At 38.1% G+C, this 18,721-nt stretch overlaps 2 protein-coding genes across 4 annotated transcripts in view; both read right to left on the bottom strand.

Moving 5' to 3' along the window:
• RPS3 (ribosomal protein S3) overlaps positions 1-18,721 on the bottom strand; it is a 780,806-nt gene that overhangs the window by 316,937 nt on the left and 445,148 nt on the right. The window lies entirely within an intron of this gene.
• The window catches only part of UVRAG (UV radiation resistance associated), a 296,234-nt gene that overhangs the window by 210,510 nt on the left and 67,003 nt on the right, over positions 1-18,721 (bottom strand). For all 3 annotated transcript variants that reach the window (XR_007455275.1, XM_049619579.1, XM_049619586.1), the window contains exon 6: positions 5,474-5,559. Coding sequence is in view for 2 of the 3 variants with exons in the window: in XM_049619579.1 (XP_049475536.1) it covers positions 5,474-5,559 (86 nt within the window). In the remaining variant the exon portion in view is untranslated. The remainder of the gene's footprint in view (positions 1-5,473; positions 5,560-18,721) is intronic.

Genomic DNA, 18,721 nt, shown 5'->3' with positions numbered 1-18,721 from the left:
TCCTGCCTAAAGGATCCCTCAGTTTGGGGGTGCTAACAGGAGAGAGAATCAGACAATGAATAATTATAACACAGTAAGTACTCAATAAATGCTACCTATTAATTGCACAGGTAGTGGTAGAAGGACTTGAAAGAAGGATACTAGTCCCTACAGAGTGTTCAAAACAATGTCCTTTGAGGGGAGCCTGGCTGGCTCAGTCAGTGGAATATGCGAGTCTTGATCTGGAGGTTGTGAGTTCAAGCCCCACGTTGGGTAGAGATTACTTAAAAAAAAAAAAAAAAAAGGAGCAACATCTTCTGAATACCACATTAAGAAGTATGGACTTCTGGGGCACCTGGGTGGCTTAGTTAATTAAGCATCCGACTCTTGATTTTAGCTCAGGTCATGATCGCACAGTTGTGAGATCACACCCCACATTGGATTCCACTGGGCTCTGCACTCAGCGTGGAGCTTGCTTGGGATTCTCTCTCCCTCTCTCTCTCTGCCCCTTCTCTCCCTCAAAATAAATAAAGACACTTTAAAAAGAAGAGGAAGAACAACAACAACAACAACTGTGGACTATATCCTGTATGTGATGGCTCAAAGATTTCGAGGCCCAATGAGTAGCAAAACCGGTATTTTCTTTTAAAGGATACTCTGGCAGCAATGTGGCACATAAATTGTACCAAATCAATATAAAAGATTAGAAAGGAGTAAAATATACTGATTAAGAATATGGGCTCAGGAACTAGAGTTTCTGGATCTGAATACAGGCTAATAGGAACTACTTGTGTGACCTTGGACAAGCTACTAAACTACTCTGTGCCTCAATTTCCTCATCTGTTAAATAGGTATAGAAACAGATCTCAACACAGAGAGTTGCTGTAAAATTAAGAGAGTTGATTAATGCTAAGCACTGAGAAAAGTTCCTGGCAGAAAGTAACTGTTCAATAAATAATAGCAGCCAATTGCATGCAGGAAAAACTGGTAGTAGGGAGACTAGTTGGGAGGTCAGGAAACAGTCCCAGAAAATAGAGATGGGAATAAAGAGGGGTATGTTCCCTTGGGTGCCTGAGATGATGATATATAGGACATCAGACATCCAGGGAAAAGAAAAGGAAGAGGAGTATTACACCAATGAGTGTAGCTCTGGACACGTTAGGGCTGAGATTCCTACAGAACATGGAAGTACAAATGTCTAAGGGTCACTAGAAAATACAGACCAGAAATCCAAAAGAGGGGAAGGAACTAGAGGTACAGATTTGAGAGTCACTAACATGAGGGTGTGCTGGGTGCAGCTGTAGCCATGGAAGAGAGCACTCAGGGAGAAAGAATAAAGCAGAAGGGCCATAGGATCCACAGGACCTAAGTCTCCAGGGTCACAACAGCGTCCATGGGAACTCCAACATAACCATGAATTGTCAGTAAGACCGAAAGAGGGAATAAAATATAGCCATATGAAATAATCCCTTCCTTTAAGAAGTTTTCAATGTTGCTGGGGAGAAAAGACATAAACCCGTTAAATGATTTTATTGTGATTGTTCAGGATTTATAAAAGGAACTCTAAAAGCAGAGGTTGGGTGGTAGACATTAGAATGGCAAGAAAAGAAAGAGAAATTATGTTGAAGATTGAAAAAGTTAATGTTAATATAAAAACAGAGCACTGGCACTGAGAAGAAAGCAAATTCCAAGATGGGGGAAGGAAAGGGGAAAATGAACACTATTCTGTATTGAATGTCTACTCTATGTCAGTACTGTCTTAGGACCTTTTACGTCTTTTACCTTATTTAATTCTCATGATATCCCTATGAGAAAAATATTGCCATTTTACACAAGTGGTTTGAGGCATGCCGAAGTAATCTGCCCAAAGGTTTGCATCCAGTGATGGGCTTATGACACTGTTAGGACTGGAACGAAGGTGGAGGGCCCATGAGCCTTCACCATACTTCCACTTCTTAAACTGGCAAAAGCAGGTCATGTCAAGAAGAGGGAGGGGCAATAAAAACTACTAGAAGAACACCAAGATTATCTCACTACAGTAGAGCTACCTTTTTTGAGGAAGCATGGAAGGAACCAAAAAAAAAAAAAAAAAAGAGTTTTTAAAAATCAAAAGTAATCTTTCAGTCTCAGAGAACACACCGGATTACAGCTGTCTCCCGCTTCCAGCCTCATCCCGCTGATCCCACATTGTCCCCACAGCTAGAGATCTCAATTGCACACCAACCATATCACTCCTTCTCCTTCTAACCTTTCAATAACTCCGTATCACCAACAGGATTTGAAAAATCAACAGAACGAAGAGAGGAAAGTTATCCAACAAGCCTAGGAACTCTTTAACCTAGAAGGAATAATAGAGGAAAAAAGTTAACTTCTAAAAATAAATGCTCACTTGTACTTTGTAATCCAGCTTGTCTCAGTTCAAAACCATAAAATAAATGAAATTTCAAGTGCCAGTCAAAGAGCAACATTGACACCTTGTGGTGAACATCCTAATTTAAAGTATCGAATGTAACGAGTAAAGTGGCTCCTAAATAAGTGGAACACTTAATCCAGGCATTTCCAAGGGTTAGAGAAGCACAAATCTAATTACCATCACACACACTGCATGTAAATTTGGAAAGAGCTGCTATTACTTTGGTAACACTGAAATTAGCCTACGTTTTTAAGTACGGGAGGAAAACTCTGAATAAAACCTCAGGTCACTGTCTTCCTACGAAATGTCACAACACATCTGACGTGGGGTACTAATGCTCTGGTCGTAGATGCTGCAAAATCCTTGCCTTAGTCAAGATTTCCTATTTTTCCGAGGCATTCACATTTAAAAACTGGAAGGAATATAGGCATCCTAGTGGCACAGCAACATAATGAAAATCATTAACTTCTATAGAATATACTCTCAAAAAACAGAATCAAGAGATCTGGGTTTAGTCCTGACACCAAATGACACTGAGAATTTTGTGAAGTTAAGTGATATTAAAGAATTCAGACTCTGTGTTTTCACATAAAATTACCGACCAAGAAGTAACAATTTCATACACCAAAAAAAGGCATCAGGGAAAGAAAAACATACTACTTTTAAAAATTACTCTATCACCAATGTTGACTGAGTAAAAGAAGGGAAACTGAACAAAGCTAATCAGCACAAAATTAAATTTCCCAGAAAGCACCCTACACAAATCATGGCAAGAACTATGAGAAAAAAAGAAGTTTTAATTTAGCAGATAAATGATGTTTACTCTTTACTAATGTCTAAGAGAATTATCAGAAAAAGTTCCATCTTACTCCTTAATGTTGACAAGTACAATGTAAAGTTTCTAGTTCCAGAGTAACTCTCCGGGCTCAGGTAATTTGGTTGACACATAGGCGCTTGACCTGATTCAAAAGAATACATCTATGTTACCAGCTATAAATGATTTACACAGTGGTAATGAGAAGGCCACTGCTAAGAAGGCATTTCAAACTGCTGACACCCCTGAGGAATCTGGAAAGCATCTTAGAAATGAAACCCCTAAGACATATTATCATTGCAAGAATCAATGTTAAATAAATGAGCAACTAACTACCAAATGCATCTGATGATTTTGAATTCATGGAGGGCTCTGTGATTTTCAAAAAATTTTCCCTGTCATTATGCTATGTGCACCTTATAACAACCTTAACAACCACCAATCTAGAAAGGTAAGACTCTGAAAAGGATCTGCAAAACTTGCTTGCCGGAAAACCTTCACACCAACTTCCAGTCTAGCTCTTACTTGCTGCGTGCTCTCCGATTAATCATTTAACACCTCTTGGCCTCAGCTTCTACACTGAAGACAAGGGCTGATCCCTGATGTCTGAACACAAAAAGCTTCTAAGACAGTAAGAGAATAACTGTGGGAATGCGTATAAATTACACAAATTTATAACATTGCTGCTTCCCACCTTTTAGTGCTATGTGCTAAAATGTGCTAATATGTGCTGCCGAAGCGAGCACGCTTCCCACCTTTTAGAAGAATCCGAGAAGTTAAATGAATTCAGATAAACCAGGGAGAACTAAAGTCAGGGTCAAATTAACCAAAGCATTCTCTGTTAAACCATGCTGCTTCCCAAGATCCTACAGTATTTCTTCAGTTCTTATTTTCCTATCCCATTAGAGAGCATTCAATCCTGCCTGAATCTCTATTCTCTTAGTTTCTATGATGCCGCCTTGCCCAAATCCTCCTCTTTTCACAGACTTCATATTTCTTTTTCTTTTAATTCTCTGGATTTCTCTAATAAGATCACACCGTCTCACACTTGGAAAGTATCTTTAAAATAGTAATATCCACACCCTCATTTCACTGAGAAAGGCAGGTCAAGAAATATCAGTGGCTTACCCAAATTTCAAACTATTTCTGTACATTCTTCTTTTTAATACTTAAAACTCAATGTACTCCCAAACCGAATAGGCTCAAAACTATGAGTTATATATTTTGACACCTCCTGCTTTCCATCCAATTACCAATCCTGTCCATTCTCTTACATATCCTAAGAAGTCAAAGGAGAAGTACTTTCCAGATAAGAATCAAAAGTCATCAAATGTCTGTGGTTACTATAGTTGAAATCATGGTCTCTTAAGAGCAATTTACACAGGCATGTGACTAAACTTTATCATCATGTATAATAAGATTCAAGATTTGCAAAGGAAAGGCCCATTCCATAATGTTTATAAAACAAACAATCATCCAATTGGACAAGAGTCCAACCATCCTTCTGGACTCTTCCTCTAGTAGATATATTGAGGATGTCTAATGGTCTGAAATTTATGATGTGTTATGTAAACATTAGAAAATTGCTGCCAAAATCAAATTTCAATGAACCATCTGTCTAAGTAGGGTGAACATAGGCTGAACGTCACTGTTACCTTTATTTTGAACTGCATTTATTTTGGTTGCCTGCCTCCTGGGAAAATGTCCTTGATGATCTACCACTTTGAAAATTAAAAACAAATTTAGAAAATTTTCAAAATTAAGCCCAGACATTATGAAAATATAGAGTTAAGGCATTTAGTTAAGCCTCTGAGCCTGAGATTCATGCAAAGCTCCCGTGCCTTGCCAAATATGATTCTTCTAAGATGAACAGCAGGTCAAAGCTCTAAGCCATGTCTGGGGCTATTGGAGGGCTTTTTTAGTAATGTTGTAGTTGTTAAGATTTTGATAAGTCTAAATTCTGTACCTCTGGTTGCTGCTCTTTATAGTACAGAAAACCGGAAACAGCTCATGTCCCTGTTTTAAGATCACTGGCTTCCAATCATTCTCTCCCACTGTCCAGAGAAAGCAAATGGCTTTCCAAAGGCTTTGAGAAACAGATAAACTTAAATCACTGTAGCTACAAAATTTATGAAGCTCTCACAAAAAAATGCTAAGCCTGAGTAACAACTTCTAAAGCTCCCATACATTTCCTCACACAGAAATGTCACAAACTCAAAATGAGGAACATTCTTTAGAAAATGCAGGCAGTTTGAGAAGTTTCTTACCGCAGCAAAGAGAAGACATCATAAGAATTGCGAACACAGTTCTGATCCACCTGAAGAAGAATATTCTTCTGAGCATTTGAATATCCCTGAAAGACATTAATCAACAAATTAATGAAAGTAAAACAATAAAATATGTGTAAAAATTAACCTTAATGTCTGTCTTCTAAAAATTATGATTTAGAAACACCTCAGTAAATTCAAATTGTTATTTCAAAAAGTACAATTCCCATACTTAAAAGGTAAGTGAATTTAAAATAAGTATCTTCTAGTATTTTCCCACAGAAGTCATATTTCACATTAGATTGTGGTGAACTTCCCAGGGAAGTCCCAGAAGTCTTTTTAACATATTATGTGACTGAAGAAGAGTATTAACAATAATGTTTCAAGTAATGTGTAGCCATCATACATAATGTTTTTATGGAGGAAAAAGCCATTCCAAGTTCTAATTAGGAATACCAGAAACATTTCTACTTAGTGAAATAAAGGTGATAGGAGAAAGAATGATTTCTAAAGAGAACACAGCAACATTCCATAAGAAGAACAGAACAGGTACCTGTGACTTAAGAAATGCAAAGTAAATAGTAGTCAAGAAAAAGACTCTGCACCCAGACCAGCTGGATTACAATTTAAGCCCTTAATACAGCAGCTCTGTAATCTTGAGCAAGGCACCTTAACTCTCTTAGTTTAACTTTGGTTTGTTTCTTCACTCATAGAAATTCTTCATTCATGGAAATGATAACATTATCTACCTCACCAACTCCTGTGGAAATTAAAAAAGTTAATATTTGTAAAGTGAAAAGTACGTAATAAGTACTATATAAATGTTTGCTACAATGCTAATATAAGCATTTTTTTAAAGTTACACTGCCAGAGACAGTAGAAGGTTATTAGGAGAACATGAACAACTTTATGCTAACAAATTTGACAACTCAGATGAATCAGATACCCTCTAGAAAAAATCAACATGCCAAAATGGAAATGAAACATCTGAACAATCCTGTATCTACTTTTTAAGTGAATAAATAATTGAAAAGCTTCCCACAAAAAAAGAAATCTAGGTAAAAAAGGTTTCATTGATGAATTCTATCAAACATTTAAGAAATAACATCAATTTGGGGCTCCTGGGTGGCTCAGTCAGTTAAGCGTCTGACTCTTGGTTTTGGCTCAGATCATGATCTCAACAGTTTAAGAGTTAATGAGTTTGAGCCCTGTGTCAGGCTCCACAGGGAGTGTGGGGCCTGCATGGGATTTTCTCTCTCTCTCTCTCTCTCTCTCTCTCTCTCTCTCTTTCTCACTCACTCACATGTATGTGTTCTCTCTCAAAATAAATAAACTTAAAAGAAATAACACCAACTTAACAAAAAAAATTAAAATAAAATAAAATACAGGAAAAGATAACAATTTCCAACTTACAAGACCAGCATTACTGATACTAAAACTTGACAAAAACACATACACACACAATTATAGACCAATATCCCTCATGAACACAGACACAGAAATCCTTAGCAAAATATTAGCAAATTAAACCAATAATATAAAGATAAAACAATAACATGTCATTATTGACTGAATTTATTCTAAGAATGCAATACTGGTTTAGCACTTAAAAATTAATCAATTAGAAAAATACATGATAGGGGCACCTGGGTGGCTCAGTCGGTTAAGTATCTGACTTCAGCTCAGGTCAGGATTTCATGGTCATAAGTTCAAGTGCTGTGGTGGGCTCTGTGCTGACAGTTCAGAGCCTGGAGCCTGCTTCTCTCTCTGCCCCTCCCCTGTTTGTGCTCTGTCTCTCTCTCTCTCTCTCTCTCAAAAAATGAATAAACGTTAAAAAAAAAAAAAAAAGAAAAAGAAAAATACATGATACAATTGTAAACCTATCTTGATGGCAAACAACTATAAAGATGTAACTTGTCACAATAACATAAAAGTGGGGGTACAGAGCTATTTGGAAGAAAAGTTTTTGTGTAATATTAAAACTAAATTGGTATTAATTTGAACTATGTGGTCATAAATTAAAATCCTGATTGTAATCCCCAGGGCAACCACTAGAAAATAACTAAAAGATACATTGTCTGAGAAATGAGAAAGAAATAAAAATGTTATATGAGAAAACATCTAACACAAAAGAAGGTAGTAATGGAGGAATAGAGAAACAAGATATAGGAAAACAAATAGAAAATCAGAAGTCCTTCTGTCTCTATAATTAATTAAGTGTAAATGTATTAAATGCTCCAATTAAAAAGCAGAGATTGGCCGAATGGATTTGGTTTTTTGGGGTTTTTTTGTTTTTTTTTTTTAACGTTTTATTTATTTTTGAGACAGGGAGAGACACAGCATGAACAGGGGAGGGTCAGAGAGAGGGAGACACAGAATCTGAAACAGGCTCCAGGCTCTGAGCGGTCAGCACAGAGCCCGACGCGGGGCTCGAACTCACAGACCGCAAGATCATGACCTGAGAGAAGTCGGCCGCTCAACCGACTGAGCCACCCAGGAGCCCCAGAATGGATTTGGTTTTAATGATCCACAATATGGTATCTACAAGAGTTGCACTTCATTTTTTTTCAAGTTTATTTATTTTTATTTTGAGTGAGAAAGTGTGAGTGGAGAAGGGGCAGAGAGAGGGGAGGGAGAGAGAATCCTAAGCAGGTTCTGCACTGTCAGGGCAGAGTCTGATGTGGGGCTTGAAGCCAAGAACCATGAGAGCATGACTTGAGCCAAAACCAAGAGTCGGACGCTAGACTGATTGAGCCACCCAGGCGCCCCAACAAGAGTTGCACTTTAGAAACAAAAACACAAATAAGTTGAAAATAAAAAGGACAGAAAGATATTACACGTTAAGCAATAACCAAAAGAGAGCTGGAGTGTCTATACTAATATCAGGCAAATAGACTTTAAGACAAAAAATGTTACAAGAGACAACGACATCGTATAACGAAAAAAGGGTCGGGAAGATGTAATTATAAACATATATGTACCTAACAATATATAATAAAATATATGAAGCAAAAACTGACAAAACTAAGGTGAGAAATAGCTGGAGATGTCAACATCCCACTTTCAACAACAGATAGCACAGCCATACAAAAGATAAACAAGGAAACAGAAGACATGAATAATACTATAAATCAACTAGACCTAACAGACATATACAGATTGTTCCACCTAACACAACCATATAGACATTCTTCTCAAGTGCATATGGAACATTCTCCAAGCTAGACCATATGTTCAGCCACAAAACAAGTCTCAGTAAATTATTAAAAACTGAAATCATACAAAGTATCTTATCTGACCACAACGGAATGAAACTAGAAATCAGTAACAGAAGGAAATTTGGAAAATCCACAAACTGCAAAGTAAGCAACATACTCTTAAACAACCAGTGGGTCAAAGAACAAATCACAAGGAAAATTATTAAATACTTTGAGATGATTAAAAATGAAAATACAACATATCAAAATATACGGAATACAGTGAAAAAGTGCTGAGGGAAATTTACAGTAGTGAACATCTACATTTTTTTTAAAAAGTAATAAAGGGCTCAAATCGATAACCTAAACTTCCACCTTAAAAAACTAGAAAAAGAACAAACTAAACCCAAAATAAGGGAAAAAATAATAAATATTAGACCTGAGATCCAAATAGAGAATACAAAAACAATAGAGAAAATCAACAAAAGTTAGTTCTTTGAAAAGATCAACAAAATTGACAAACCTCAAGCTTAGACTAAGAGAACAAAAGAAGACTCAAAAGCACACTAAAGTCAGGAATGAAAATGGGAACATTACAAAGCTTATAGAAATAAAAAGTATTATAGAAGATGTGAACAACTGTATGCCAATAAATCAGATTACCTAGATAAAATGGAAATTGCAGAAACACAAAAACTCCCCAAAATAGCTCAAGAAGAAATAGAAAATCTGAACAAACCTACAACAAGTTGTTAAGTTGTTGATTAGCTAAACTACTCCATGGAATTGCTACCTCAGCAACACATTTTGTTTGGTCATTTTGTTTGTTTGTATGGTCAACACATTTTGTTTTGTTTGCAAGGACCTTAAACAGACTCTAGACCTCTAAGGGAAGCACGTGTCCTAACAAGCAGGCCACAGAGACACAAGTAAATGTAAGTTTGCTTACATGAATTAATGACAGGACTTGTGATCAATGGTCTCTCCTGCTTCCCAGTGCCTGTATGCTTTAAGTGTCCCTTACCCATCAGGATAAAAATCTTGATGGAGTTCACAAAAACACTGCTCTTTTTGTTTGAATGGACAAATCTAGCCCCAGCCCAGGAACTCCAAAGCACTCCACCCACAAACCCTACCTAATAAAGGTACTTTAACCCCAGGTTCTGCCTCTCTCTGTACTCTGCCTTGACCTCTTGATGTGGCCCCTGACAGCATGTCCTGTAATTCCTCTAGGACCTGTGAGTAAAAAACTTTGCTGTTTCAACATCTCTTGTGATCTGTAACCAAACCATGGCTCACCAACCAGCACCTTGTGCTCCACCTAATAAATGTTAATTTAATGAAGTCATAACACAATTAAAGAAGTTATGATCAGGAATCACAGAACTCCCAGCAAAGAAAAGCCCAGGACCACATGATTTGACTGGTGAATTCTACCAATCATTTAAAGAAAAAATAACACTGGAGCAACGTGGGTGGCTCAGTCAATTGAGTGTCCAACTCTTGATGTCAGCTCAGGTCATGGTCCTGTAGTTCATGGGACTAAGCCCCACATTGGGCTCTGTGCTGACAGCAGAGCCTACTTGTGATTCTCTTCCTGCCCCTCCCACTGCTCGTGTGTGCTCACACTCTCCCGCTTTTTCAAAAATAAATAAAACTGAAAAAAAAATTTTTTTAATAAAAAAGAACACCAACCCTTCTCAAAGTCTTCCAAAAAATGAAAGAGGAGGAAATACTTTTTACCTCATTCCATGAGGTCAGTACTATCCTGATACCAAAGCCAGATAATAACATCACAAGAAAATTATAGATTAATATCCCTGATGAATGAATATAGATGGAAAAAATTTCAACAAACTACTAACAAAGCTAATCCACCCATATATTAAAAAACTTAAACCATTTAGCCAACAATTCCACTTCTGGATATATACCCAAGAGAACTGAAAGCAAAGACTCAAAAAGGTATTTGTACATCCACGGTCAGAGGAGCATTATTCACAATAGTGAAGGAGTGGAAGCAACTCAAATGTCTATCAACAGATGAATGGACAAACAAAACACGGTACATTCATACAATAGAATATTATTTAGCCTTAAAAAGGAAAGAAATTTTGACTCATGCTATAATATAGATGACCCTTGAAGTGATTTATGTTTCCAGTAAAATAAGCCAATGACTGTATGATTCCATTAATAGGTATTTACGGTAGTCAAATTCACGGAAACAGAAAGTAGATGGGTGCGTGCCAGGGGCTTGGAGGAGGGAGAGATGGGGAGTTACTGCTTAATGGGTAGTTTTTCCGTTTTACAAGATGAAAAGAGTTCTGGAGATTGATGGTTGCACAACAATGTGAACATTCTTAATGCCACTAAACTATACATTTAAAATGGTTAATATGGTAAGTTTAGTATTATGTACATCCCACCACAATTTAAAAATACTTTTTTTCCAAAAGGATTATATACCAGGAACAAGTGAGGTTTATCTAAGGTATGTAAGGATGGTTCAATAAATGAAAATCAATGTGATACACCAAGTTACAGGACTCACACTTCCCAATTTTAAGACATAGTACAAAGCAACGACCCTCACTACCAAAATAGTGTGGCACTGGCATAAAGGTAGACATAAAAAGACCAAAGGAACAGAACTGAGAATCCATAAATCACCTCAAACAGCTGTGGTCAACTGATTTTAGACAAAGGACAAAGGTGCCGAGACTCACTGGAAAAAGAATAGTCTTTTCAATAAATGGCGCTGAAACAACTGGATAGCCACGTGCAAAGAGGATGACTTGGACCCATCGTTAACATCACATATAAAAATTAACTCAAAATAGATCAAAGACCTAATTGTAAGAGCTAAAACCATTAAACTATTAGAAGAAAACACAGGGTACATCTACATAACCTTAGATTTGACGATGGATTCTTACGTATGACACCAAACGCATAACCAACAAATGCAGTAATAGATAAATTGAGCTTCATCAAAATTAGCGACTTTGTGGATCAAAGGACACTATAAGAAAAGTAGAAAACAACAACCCACAAAATGGGAGAAAATATCTGCAAATCATATCTGATAAGGGTCTCACATCCAAGATACGTAAAGAACTCTCAACAACTCAATAGAAAGACCCACAATCCAATTAAAAAATGGCTAAAGGACTTAGAGACATTTCTCCAAAAAAGGTACACAAATAGCCACCAAGAACGTGAAAAGATGTTCAACGTTATTAGTCACTTGAGAAACGGGAATCAAAACCACAATGAGATACTACTTCATACCCACTAACATAAGTGAAAACAAACCAACAAATAAACAAGCAAAGTTAAAAAAAATTTTTTTTAAGTAATTTCTACTTCCAAAGGGGGCACTGAACCCAAGATCAAGAGTCATGTGCTCTACCAACGGAGCCAGCCAGGCACCCCAAAATTTTTCAATTAAATAAAAGAGGCCCCTTGGTGGCTGTCGGTTAAGTGTCCGACTCTTGATTTCGGTTCAGGTTGTGATCTCATGGTTCATGAGCTCAAGTCCCACGTCTGGCTCCGCACTGATAGCTGATAGCACAGAGCCTGCTTGGGATTCTCTCTCCTTCTCTCTCCCTATCTACCTTTACTCTGCTTACACACGTGCATGTTCTCTCTCTCTCTCTCTCTCTCTCTCTCAAAACAAATAAATAAACTTAAGAAAGAAAAGAAGCGTGGGCAAAGATGTGGAGAAATTAGAGCCCTCCTATATTGCCATATTGCCACTGGGAATGTAAAACGTTGGACACTGTAAAAAAGTTTAGCAGTTCCTCAAAAAGTCAAACACAGAATTACCCTATAACCTAGCCAGTCCACTCCTAGGTACATACCTAAAAGAAATGAAACCAGGTCCTCAAATACTTGTATACAAATGTTCATAGCAAAGTGTTCACAATAACCAAAAGGTAGAAACAACCAAAATATCCATCAGTGGATGAATAAACAAATGGGGTGTGTGTGTGTGTGTGTGTGTGTGTATACATACATATATATATATATATGTGTGTATATATATATGTATATATACATATATATATATATATATACACACATATATATAAAAGGATATTTCTTAGCCAATGAAATGAGAGAAGCATTAACACATGCTACACATCCTTGCCCCTCAAAAGCCATAAGGCTAAGTGAAAGCGGCCAGACACATTTTTTTCTCATAAAAAATCATCCACACCCACTAACCTACAACTAAAAGCAATTCACTATAGCAGGAAAAGAGCATTCATATGAAAGCAAGGATCCTGGGTTTTAATCCACACTGCTTATCATGGAAGTGAGGAAAACAATTTAATTCCTCTAGTCCTCAGTTTCCTTAATTATAAAATGAAATGAAACTACTAGCAATAAAAACAATAAAAAATGACAGCAATACACATAAGAGTAACATTTATGAGCATTTACAGTATGTCAGGCAGTACTGTTTTCCAAGCTAATATTAATAATTTAAATGTGAATATGTTAAGCATTAACGTATTTTTCACACAACCCCGTGAAACAGGAACTATTATTATCCCCACTTTAAAGGTGAGGAAACTGAGACGCAAAGAGGATTAAGTAGAAGAGCCATGCAGTCTGGCTCCACAGCCCATTTTCCTAACGACCATGCTACACTTGATCTCTAAGACCTTTCCAGTTCTAAAATTCTGGGTCGATGTACATTTAAGGCAACTTAAGGACACTATTAAACCCTTCTGCTTCAGCCACCACTTAGCAATTAACATTCTTAAAATATGCTAAGAGCCTTGTTCTGAATGACATCTAACTTCACCAGATGTGCGATCCTCACAGACCTCTGATGAAGGATTATAATGGAAAGAAATGGCTCGTTTGTATCCGGTTATCTGTGTGAGATACTGCCAAGTGCCAAAGAGCCCAGAGGAGATTTACATGTCACTCAAAATTCTTCTGAAGCCAGGCCTAACAAAGCTTTTTCAAGGAAGGGAACAGGCACCAGTCTGGGTGAGGGCCTGCCTATTAAATTGTTCAAGAAAACGGATGATTAATGTCACATAGCCAGCGAGCAGGAGTAATTCCAGGCAGATGATCGGGTGTGTTTCTAGATCCGTGGTCAACAAACTTTGTCAACGGCCAGATAGTAAATATTTTAGGCGTTGCAAGCTCCATGTCATCTCTATGGCATATTCTTTGTTTTCTCCTTCGAATTCTTCACAAATGTAAAAACCTCTCTCAGCTCAGAGGCCATACAAAACCATGTGCCAGACTGTAGTTTGCTTACTTCTACAGTGGATCATTGGATAAGTTACCTTTTAAAGTATGTTACTGTACCTTCTGACAGTTTTTAGTAGCTACTACAGTCCCAAGACTATCCTGAACTCTACTGGAATTTTAAGTTATACCGAAATAATCCAGTTGACAGGCTTATGAAGCAAACAGTATTACACACACACTTATTTATTTCGGTGTTTACTGCACACCTAATGCAGGGTGTCAGGTGATCACGACCATCCTTATAAAAGGAGACAAGCCAGTACACTATGACGTATACAACCCAGTTAAGGTTCTAAGCGAAGTAAAAACTGCAAAGGTGCCAGAGGAAAGGTTAAACAAGAAACAGCTACAGGAGCTCTGATGTAGTAAAGATTCCATCTAGTAGGAGCAGAAACATCAAAGGCTGCAGGGGTGGCAGTAATTGAGATAGATTAAGAAGTATTAAAAAGCTGAATGGCAGTGAAGGAAAGTCCCACACAGACTGAACACCTTTAGCCAAAGCATGACAGTGGGAAAACATAAGCTGCATTCCGAGAAAATTAAGTAGTGGTCCAATTTGTTCAGCTTCAATGATGTGGAAATTACTTGGAACCCTGGAGAGGAAAATAGTGGGAAACAGGGCTAAATAAGTAGGTTGGGAGGGTCAGAGCAGACAAAGCCTTGAATGCCATGCTAAAAAGTGAAGACAATCTCCAGGCAGTAAGGACTCAGGAAAGGTTTCTGACAGTGTAGCACAATGATCAGAGGTGCGTTTAAGGAAGGTTACTCTGGTAATGACAAATATGATGCGCTGGAGAAGGCAGAATGTCCAAACCCCAGTTACGAGGCCATTCTAAAAATCCACACATATGACAGCTCAAACCATAAGAGAGAGAAGATAAAAGCACAGATAGAACGAAAAGTACTATCCATACCACCGACCGGATCTGGGCTGACGGAGAGACAGAAAGCAGGTCAGAGGTTTAGAAACATCTAGCAGACAATGAGAAGTCACTCTATAAAGCCTTTAAGCAAAGGAATAAAAAATGAAAGCATGCCTTAGGAAGATTAATCAGGCAGTGGTGAATAAGGCAGAGTGGATATAAAGAGACCAGAGGTCAGAGGTCACCGGGGAACTACTACAGTAACCCAGCCTTATGGCGGTGCCAGTCTGAGCTTGGATCATGCATGGCAATGGAGCTGGAAAAGTAGCCACGGACAGGAGTTATTTCAAAGGACTCAAAAGAGTCTAGTGGCCAACGGAATAGAGTAGATTAAAAAAAAAAAACAAAAAACTGCCATACTTGAGGATTGCATAAATGGGAAAATAGTTAATAAAGATGTGGAAAATTGGAAAGGAAAACAAACCTGGAGAGAATAATGAAGAGTCCTGTTTTAAGTATGATAATTTGCAAATAGCAGGTATCTATGCAAAAATGGTCCGAAACTATTTAAACATAGAGAACTAGAATTGTGAGTGACAAGCCATACAAATGACGACAAGCAACCAGTGTACCCCCTTAGAACGTATAACGATCTGCCACTACAGAAGCCTCATTCATAACAAATATTTACTGGATTACTACTAAATCCCAGGCTAACCACTAAGGATAAATGAGTAATGAAGACAGACACTGCCCCTGCCCTTACGTGCTCTACAGTCTAGTAAGAAAGAGAGATGAACAAATGGGCAATCAGAAAACAACCAGGTAAGGGTCACTGATGAGGAAAATGAAATGCAAGGTGCTATAGGAGCATAAAGAGAGGTATCCAAACCGGACTTAGGGGTATAACACAGAAAACCTTTCTGTGGCGATGGGTTCTAAGCTATGGGTGGGGGGCTTAAAAATCAGGGACCATTTCACATGGCGAGACCTTTTAAGCCACTAATTACTCTAAAATAATTGAAATAAGAGAGGGACATGACCAGCATTTTAGAAAGATAAATCTGGCTGTAATCCAAGTAGCAGGAAAGTAGTTATTTAGCAGACACCATCAGTAGTGATTCAAAAAAGAGAGAGGGGGCCAGGATGACTCCCCTGTTCTGACTTGAGACAGTACATGGACAGTGGTACCACTCACAAACCAAGGAACATAACAGAAGTTTCTCAAGATGGGAGAGGAACTGAGTCAGTTTGGGACTTGTAGAATGTATGTGTCTCTGACACATCCAAGCCTTTTGACACAAGGCTAGATATATGGAAACACAGACTGGAGATGTGGGCTTGAGAGGATCTGAATCCAAATACGACAGGTTCATAAGATGACAAAAGGCCCAAGTGGAAGCCTGAGGACGATAACTTAAAGGCCTCCACCAAAAGCCTTCCCCAGCAGAACCAACAGCATTCTATATGTTATTCTTAAAACTGTGAGCTTTGCACATAGTCCTTTTTCTGCTTACTTAGTTAGAATAAGAAATTATGATTGGTAAGGGGGAAAAAAGCAATGGCTCATTCTGCTACTTGGGCGTATTTTCAGATGCAATGGGTATTTGCAAAATATAGTATTTATTTGTACAACCTCTCTTAAAATAGCTACCTGATGAATCAACAGACAGCCTGTGTTCCTATGTGTTTATGTTCATTTGGACATTAATACGCTTTTAATTGTCAGCCAAGCTTAAACTGACAAAAATTGTGCAAGTATCTCTGTCAAGCACCTTCAAGCCTCGGGTACCTTCTACCTCTGGGCTCTGACGAAGCCCAGAAGCTGAACTTTTAAGAAGGAAAGGCAATGGGGCGCCAGGGCGGCTCAGTCAGTTGAGCTTGAGCGTCCGACTTTGGCTCAGGTCATGATCTCGCGGTTTGTGAGTTCGAGCCCCACGTCGGGCTCTGTGCTGACAGCTCAGAGCCTGGAGCCTGCTCCGGACTCTGTGTCTCCCTCTCTCTCTCTCTCTCTCTCTCTCTGTCTCTCTACCCCTCCTCCACTCATGCTCTGTCTCTCTCTGTCTCAAAAATAAACATTTTTAAAAAATAAAAAAAAATTTTTTTAAAAAAGGAAAGGCAAGACCTCTTCTGAGACACTAAACCAGAACTGAATATACGTACTCCCCCGGATCTGGTCTAAGGTTTGAGACCACAGAGGATGTGGTCCCTCAAAATACGAGAAGTAATGAGAAATAAGAAGAGTACTGTTAAGCAGAGGTATACAGATCCTGAAACTAAAATCAATCCCTTCACATCAATAGGGTAAAGAGATTCTTGTTCTTATTTTAGTGGCTTAAACAACCCTCAAAAAAGCATTACAGTCATAGTCCACACTCCACATATGAAGTGGACTAAATGCTATTAATGCTACTTCATGACAAGAGGACTGAAAGTGCCCTGCTAATGTAACCCAGGAGTATATTTCAGACAAGAGATAGGAACCATATGATCCTAGGAGACTTTGTACACTCACAGAAAAATATTTACCAAGCAAAGTCTACACTAAGTCCTGAGACTAAAAAAGTGAGTAAAACACAACTTCAGTCAAAAGGAGCTTATGCCCGAAGAGGAGAAAAGATGCACACACAAATTACCGTAACTGTTATGGGACTAGAGAAGGCAGCAGTGGAATCCTGTTAAAGAGCATTAGCTGAGAGAGGGAGAGGGGGAAAAAAAGGATTCCCAGCTTTATAGAACAATTTAAACTGAAACTGACGATCAGAGGGGGGGATAAAAGGTCAAGAATGCCCTCACTACAAATCCAAGAGAGAAGAGTAAAAACAAGTTTTCAAAATTTTAAACAAAACCAAATTTTAAACTCTCTGAATCCCCCCAGCGAGGACAAGTCTGGAGTTCTGTTTCTGTTTACTTTTCAAGAATCTAAAACATCTATACCAAGAACCATGCCTGGCTTTGAATTTTCCAGTATTAAAATACTGAAAAGCTCAAAAATTGTGCTAAGAAGACAAGATCCTCCAAATTCGTAACAGGAAATATGGCATTTTCCCAGATTATTTTCTGGCTTCGGTGAAGAGAGAGAACGGGGACCACACTGCAGCAGCAGGATTTATAAATATGAATTACAGGATAAGATGATTTTCCAAACATCTGTCAAAAGTTCATTTGATCCACGGGAAAAGGGGAAAAAAAAGACTCAAGAGAAGCCAAATATAGTGACTAATATGTGGACCTTTTATAGACTTCAGCGGGTTGATGGCCTCATGGGCATCACATGCCCACTCAACAATAATAAATATACAAAGCCTACACAATAATGCACTTCATACCATCCAGAGCACTTTCCCATGTACCCGCTCACTTGACTCTCACAATGCACATAGCGGATACCTCTGGTTAAATGTAAAGACAGAGAGCCCTGGTACTTTAACACGCTATACATAGTGGGAAGATGTAGAGACACCAGGTAGCCTCGTGCTTAAAAGAAAACCACTGTTCTGCCACTTCCTACTTATATAGTCTTGGGTTAGTAGTTTCATGTTTTCTTCTAGGGTACTTTACCTATAAAATGAGAGTAATAACTACCTCATGGAGTTATTACACAAGATTAAATAAAAACAAGTATGATAGCTAGTATAGTGTCTGACATATAATAGGTACTCCTTAAATGAAAACTAGCAATGGTAGCTTTCAAAAGCTCTATAAATACCTGGTGTAACGCTGTTACTAGGAGAGCACTTTTCCCCTGCATTTTTTTTTTAATTTTTTTTTTTTAACGTTTATTTATTTTTGAGACAGAGAGAGACAAAGCATGAACGGGGGAGGGTCAGAGAGAGGGAGACACAGAATCTGAAACAGGCTCCAGGCTCTGAGCTGTCAGCACAGAGCCTGACGCGGGGTTCGAACTC

Source organism: Panthera uncia, chromosome D1 (genome assembly GCF_023721935.1).
Source record: "Panthera uncia isolate 11264 chromosome D1, Puncia_PCG_1.0, whole genome shotgun sequence".
Lineage (NCBI taxonomy): Eukaryota > Metazoa > Chordata > Mammalia > Carnivora > Felidae > Panthera > Panthera uncia.
The sequence above is the reverse complement of the archived record's forward strand: the minus strand, read 5'-3'. Positions and strand labels throughout refer to the sequence as shown.